At 38.2% G+C, this 6,874-nt stretch overlaps 1 protein-coding gene across 5 annotated transcripts in view; it reads right to left on the bottom strand.

Moving 5' to 3' along the window:
• Positions 1-51: 51 nt before the first annotated feature.
• RAD17 (RAD17 checkpoint clamp loader component) overlaps positions 52-6,874 on the bottom strand; it is a 22,787-nt gene continuing 15,964 nt past the window's right edge. For all 5 annotated transcript variants that reach the window (XM_072606277.1, XM_072606279.1, XM_072606281.1 and 2 more), the window contains exons 12-17: positions 4,978-5,063; positions 4,736-4,882; positions 4,095-4,244; positions 2,701-2,821; positions 1,678-1,735; positions 52-1,018 (exon numbers count right to left, since the gene is read on the bottom strand). In XM_072606277.1, the coding sequence (XP_072462378.1) occupies positions 745-1,018; positions 1,678-1,735; positions 2,701-2,821; positions 4,095-4,244; positions 4,736-4,882; positions 4,978-5,063 (836 nt within the window). In that variant the 3' untranslated portion in view covers positions 52-744. The remainder of the gene's footprint in view (positions 1,019-1,677; positions 1,736-2,700; positions 2,822-4,094; positions 4,245-4,735; positions 4,883-4,977; positions 5,064-6,874) is intronic.

The following is a 6,874-nucleotide window of genomic DNA, read 5'->3' as shown; positions in this document are numbered from 1 at the left end:
TTTAAAAACGGGGAGGAGGTCACGTCGCCATAACGAAACCCGACATAGTGATGAAGTAGAAAGCATTTAATGTTTTGGTTTAAAAGTATTCGATACATTAAAGCAGATATTTGCATAATTTATGGAAAAATCATAACAAGATTTCACGTTTTAAACATTTATAAAAATATAGACAGGTAAAAGAAAATTGTAACAAGGCTCTAAGTTTATTTACATCTGGAATAGTTTACAGGTGAACTGCTTAGTTTTACGACGTGTATGTACAATATTCCCCAATTACGCATTATTAATTCACATTTTCTGTATTCAGCATAACCTTCACATGAACTCGCTCGTAAATGCTGACCTCTCCACTGTACACCACCTATAGAACTAAATAAATACTAGTGGAAAACTCTTTTAAAATAACTTAAAAGGTCTATTTATTTACTAATTGCTTTGTTTCAAAACCTTCATAACTTTTCCATAAAAATACTTGTCTGTCTTTTGATTATCAACACTCCTTAAAAAGGTTCAGATTTAAGCGAAACGTTTCAAGCCTGATTGAACTGATATATTTTCCTTTGAAAGGTACAGCTGGTCCCATAAATGGACTTGTGTAGCAGTACAAGTGGACTTTTCAGAGTACAGTCATCTCAACAGCACTGAAAGCCTATTAACTTTATTCAAGTAACTTCATTTATCACTGAATAAAATTAAAATGAATCTGAAAAACAGCACGTGACCATCAGGTAGACTACTTGGCTACATCTCATCACTGTCATATTCCTCTATCGTGACCTCTTCCTCCAGGAACCCTTGTGCTGTAGCAGGCTGCGGCTGGCTGGCAGGCAGATCTGTTCCACTGGTCTGACTTGAAGGAAGAAATGAGGGGGCTTCTGGATCAGTCTCTGAAGCTCTGATTTTGCCCAGGTGCCCAAGCAGCTTTGTAGGTGGTGCTCCATCAAAATTAGCCTCATCGTCACTGACAGAGTCCGTCATTCCAGAATCTTTATCAGTTAGAGCTTCCATTTTCAATCTGTTAGAATTACATCACATCTATTAATAACAGACTGGTACAGTTCTTTGAACTATGCTATAATTATGATAATTGACAAGACTACTCCCTTCCTTCCTCCTCCTTCTACCCTAAATGTGTTTGAAATTATTTTAGGCAGTAGTCTCCTTTGATCTACCTTCAATGAAACATTTCTCTCCACAAAGAAAAACATGAATGGTAACAAGACAAAACTCGTGGCCATAATGGAAGGAGGTACTGCTGGTAAAATCCCAGTTGGATGTGGATCATATACCCACCAACTGCTAATCAAACAATGACTGAATGCTTCAGGAAACTGAAATCCAGCTGTATATCAGCTAAAGAGTGGGAGAAATTTGACTCCCTTACCCAGGGAGCTTACAATCAAAAGAATTATTAATGATTTGAAAAGTATAAATAGCAGATACTACTAATAATCTTAAAAATCTCAATTGCTTAAATCAGTTTGTCAAGGAAAGGAAATTTATATAATACTGACAGTGACTTCTTATGATAGCATATGACTAATTGCAGATATTAACAGCAATGAAGTGAAATATGATATATAAAATGTATTTCTTGAATTTGATAGGTTTGCTGATATATACTATAGTAAAATTGAAATAAGGCAGGGAATAATGTCCAACAACTCTGGTTACCTTCCAAAAAACCTCCTCAGGGGAAGCCTTCCAACATCCTGAATAAAAGCAATCTGAGCTGAAAAGGGAGAAGAAAAAAGACAATTTCAAACGAGATCAAATATATACAGGGTACACAATTCCTGCTTTTCAATACAATTAAGAAACATTAACCTACATTTATGAATTATCAGCACGCTGCCTTATCTACCCAACAGTTTCCTAAAACTATAGTTAACCCATTTCGTCTTTGCCCCTGGTACAGGCAGAGATTCCTGCTTCCCCTCTCTGGGCAGCACACTCTGCTGGTTCACAGTATGTCTTCTGCTTCAGAGGATCATTGTTTAGTTTTCAAATCACTCCTTATACACTATAAGTAACAACAAGACACCAGAGAACACATGGAGAGTGCTTTCAGAGAAACTCTCTGTCCTTCCAGCCATGGATGTTTGGGTTCTGCTCCAGTCTCAAGGGTACAAGGGAGAGGATGCAGGAGTGTCAATAACAATTTACTGCAGATGCCCAACATTCTATGAAGTGTGAGTCATTCCTAGTTTAGAAGACCACTGGGAAGCCAGTTTTGATTTTAAGGCTAATTTGCAGGTCCTATATACCTATTGTGTATGGTTTCTGATCTGGTTCCTATATACCCCAAATTCCATATCACACCCACAACTTAAACTAGGCACTCTTGGGGTCAAACTTGACAAATTATGATTTCTAGCTGAATTAGTTAGACTGCTTTTAATGCTAGACTATCATTTAAGGGTAAGGTACTATTATTAATATACATTTGTAAAGAAGGGGTTAAGAATTCACTAATAATTTGAGGGGAATTCTCAATAAGCTGCTCCCCTTTTTTATAGCACAGTCATTTTAGGGTATTACCCTACCCCCAGAAATGAACACCCTACCCTTATAACAAATCAGAACAATTAAGGAAAAAACTAACCAACACATCTGATAACGTACGTATGCAACACTGTCCCCTTTTAGTTACCTCTCTTTCTACTGACTTAATTATCTGTTCTCAGGTATTATTACCTTGATTTCTCATTGGATTAGTTAGCATAGCCAGGTATGGCAACAGCTGTGTTTGAAGGCACAAAGGGGGTAAGCAGAAACTGGAAAAGAGTGACTTTGCTGCCAGGCAATTTTCTCGATACTATTTAGCAAAAGGAAGAAAAATAAAAATTATTAAATTCTGCCAAGGAAACTGTACAATTAAGTGCTTCAGCATTGCCTTAAAGAACCCTTAAGTGACTTATTCATGTCATATGTGCCTATCTATGCCTTTTCCATGTATCAAGAGAAGGTCTAGAGTTAGGAAAATATATCATTGTAAAATTAAGGAAATTTTATTTATTTATAAATCCATAGCCTAAATTACCTTAGATCCCAAATCTAAGTACATTATTATACTTCATTTTCTTTATAGCCCCAATGCATAAAAACTTTCAGGGTTTTGTGATGTATCTTCAGGAAGTACCATTTACACATTATTTTATTTAACATATAAAACTCTCTTTAAGTCTGGACTTCAAAGAATTTTCTTGAATCATAAGAAAGATTCATTCTGAATTGTGGTTGCCTTGACAGAGCTATTCTAAGAATTCCTTACATGGATCACAAAGAGGAATTCGATGCAAATGCCTGAGGGGCTCCTTCATTTATAATTTTAAACCAAAAAATGACCGATCTTACCTTTTTATTCAGCCAACTAAGCCTCACATTTTTCTGTGAACGCTGCTTCTTACAATTCCTCATTTCCTTCAATGCAGGGCTCAGATGTCACTTTCTCTAACCCTTCCAGTCATTAGTACTCTCTGTCTCCTGAGATAACTTTGGTGATTGTGTTTACTCATCTGAATACATGACAAAAGACTCACCCATAAATGCTACTTGGGGATATGACACTTATTTCTTCCCCATTAGAATGTCAGCTTCTTTTGAGCAGGCATTGTTTCATGCATTATATTTGGATTTCTAGGCCTAGTACAGTGCCTGGCATAGAGCAGTAATGCTCACTGATTTCTTGATAAATTGATCCTTGTCTCTCTTAGGGGACTGAGAGGTCACTGTCTTGTCACTCCTCCAATGTATCCAAGGTAGGCCCTGAATCTGGGACCTTTTAGGCCAAAGTGGCTGCCAGAACCCTGGGTTCTCCAAGACTGTAAATGGAAGAGCAGGTGTAGATCCGTGCTGGTAAATCACAGGTTGGATACAAAACAAAACCAAGATTTACCTAGGGCCGAGGAGTACGCTACACTGAGATTAAATGAATACCTAGAATAGGCACGTGATCTCAATTAAGGTATTTTTTTTCAAATCCCTTAAAAACTAATGGATTCAACATTCAAAATGGTTGCTTATGTTTTAGTTTGTTTCTAACTAAAGTGGGGGTCTTGACAACTTTTTATCTGTGATTGCAATATTACCTTTCTGTTTATCAGAAACCACTGAGGTTTATGCAAGGGTCGAAAACTTGCTCCTCCTCCGTGGCAATAAGCAAAACCTCTGGATGTGTTGGAATGCATCACACCTCTTGTAGCAACAGATGCACTGTACTCCCCGAGTGTAGTCCTTGACTAAGAAATGAAATGATACGCAATTAAATGAGATAATGGATATAAAGTGCTTTCTAAAAGCACTCATGATATAAAAGATCAATTACTATTGCGGGTGTATGGTATGGCCACATAAAACTGAAAAAAGTTTTCTAAATTCTATAGTATTAAAAAGAAAGAAACCTTCAAGAACCACTTCGAAGCATCCAAAGTAGTTTTTCCTAGTTTTCACCTTATAGTGACATACTTCAAAATAGTTACTGAAATTTCTTCATCTAAAACTGAGATGCTAAAAAAAAATCTTGGTCAAGTATAAAGAAAACAATCACTTGATGACTGTGCAGCTTTCCCAGTTTTAGTGTTATTGTTGTATTTTTGTCACAAATGAAATGAGACAAAATTCTAAAACTACATTAGAGTTTGTTGATGTTTTACTCCAAATGACAAAAACAAAGGCATACTGTACTTTTTCCTACACGTAAGGAAACAATCAAACGAAACATCAGCCTTACATTCCAGTCACCACGAAAGATGTCAGCAACACTCATGTATTCACTGGCTCTCACAAGATCCTCTATTTCAGTGAAGAAATCGACATAGTTCTGATGAAGGTATAAATTAAACAGCTCTCCAGGCATGTGTGACTTTTCGACAACCTCCTAGTCAAAAGAAATACATATGTAAGTACACTAATACAAAGGGAGTGGTCAAATTTTTTTTATTTTAAATCAATAATTTCACAAAGTTTCATTACCTCAGGTTCAACAAGTAATGTGTCCCGTTCATACTCTGACAAATGAGAAGGTAACTGAGGAAATTCTAATTCCGTTAGAGATGTTCCTGAAAATAATTTCCATATTTACTAAAGATGGATTAAAATGGAGCAGCATTTGTTATGTGTCAAATACTGTGCTAAGTGCTGGAAATACAAATAGGAAAGTGAGGCAGTTCTTGATCTCAAGGAGCTCAAACTGTAATAATAGTAGACCTTGGGAACCAAAGGGAGGGCAGATGGTCCCTGAGGCCCATACTGGGGTGAGGCTCAAATCAAAGAGTCTAGAAGTGAGGAATGGAAGTAGCACCTTGTATTCTCACAATTAAAAACACACACACAAAGTCTAAAGTAGAAGATGAAAACTGGGGATCTGAGACAGCTGCCCAGAAGAAAGCATAAAAACCAAAGATGGACAATTAGATCCAAGCTGCTTCTGGGTACTGACATGGTACCAGACTAACATGAAAGCATGTAGCATGTGCCTGCTGTAATTCCCACGCTAGAAAGCAAAGGGTTTGCTTGGCAAGAGGGAATAATCACTTTGGTGGCCCCTGATGGTGCTTGCCCATTGTCTAAGACATACGTCTTAGACCCTACTCACCCCAAAACAACAATCATCTGGACAGAATCTATAATGGTAATTTAGGAGACAGATTGGCAGAACAGACTAAGACTATTCATTAACTGTGTGATCTTGGGGCAAATCACCTCATTTCTCTGGGCCTCAATATCAAATGGCAGAAAAAACAAGTAAACAAATATGTACAAATAGGCTATATGCAGGATAAAGAAATAATTATGAGAAGGAAGGCACTAGAATTAAGAGGGGTTGGGAATGACTTCTTACGGAAGATGGAATTTTAATTGGGACTTAAAGGAAGCCAGTGGAGGAAACAGGTGGAGATGGAATGTGCCCACCATGGGAGACAGCCAGAGAAAATGTACAGGGTTAAGAGATGGGGTGCCATTTTCATGAAACAGCCAGGAAGTCAGTACCACTAGATCAAAGAGTATACGGTAGGGAGTAGGGTATAATCAGACTGCAGAGGTAGGAGGGAGGTTACGAAGAGCTTTGAATGCCTATCAGAAAACTTTGTACATGATCCTGGAAGCAACAGGGAGCCAACAGAGTTTTACTGGAGGGACTGGGAGTAGGGAGATGTGATTTAGGAAAATCACTCTGGTAGCTGAATGGAGGATGGACTGCAGTGCAGAGAGATTTTCAGGCAGGCAGAGCCATCAACGGGTTATACTGTAGTAGTCTTGCTATTGGATGACAAGAGCCTGTACTAGAGTGGTAGCAGTGTCAGAGGAAAGAAGGGAAAGTATTCAAGAGATGGTGCAAAGCTGAAATCAACAGGCGTTGGCAACAGATTGGATACAGGGGTGAGGGACAGTGAGGAGACAAGAATGACCCCTAGGTTGGAAGCCTGAGGAACTGGAAGAATAGTCTGCCTCTAGAGTAACAGGGAAGACAGGAGGTAGGAGAGGTTTTAGGAGGAAAAATAATGAATTCCATTTTGGACATGTTGCTTTCTACAGGACATCCGGTTTGAGATGTCTGAAAGGCAGTTGGAGAAGTGAGATTGGAGTTGGTAAATCATCAGCACAGAGATGGTAATTAAATCCATGGGAGCTGATGTGATTACCAAGTGAAGTAATATAGAGGGAGAAAAGAAGAGGGTCTACGACAGAACCCTAACCCATGGTTAGAGTGGAGATTTCTGTTTATCTGTTAGACATGGGAGGAGGTAAGAGGGGTACGGAATGGGCGAGGGACATTTAGAACCAGGTTCTACCCCCAGAATATCTACCAAGTATAATCTAATAAGAGTTTAGATGACAAGGACTTTTAAATAAATATCATCTCCTTGTA

Source organism: Notamacropus eugenii, chromosome 4 (genome assembly GCF_028372415.1).
Source record: "Notamacropus eugenii isolate mMacEug1 chromosome 4, mMacEug1.pri_v2, whole genome shotgun sequence".
Classification (NCBI taxonomy): Eukaryota; Metazoa; Chordata; class Mammalia; order Diprotodontia; family Macropodidae; genus Notamacropus; species Notamacropus eugenii.
Note: the sequence above shows the minus strand (reverse complement) of the source record. Positions and strands in the feature narration are given on the sequence as shown.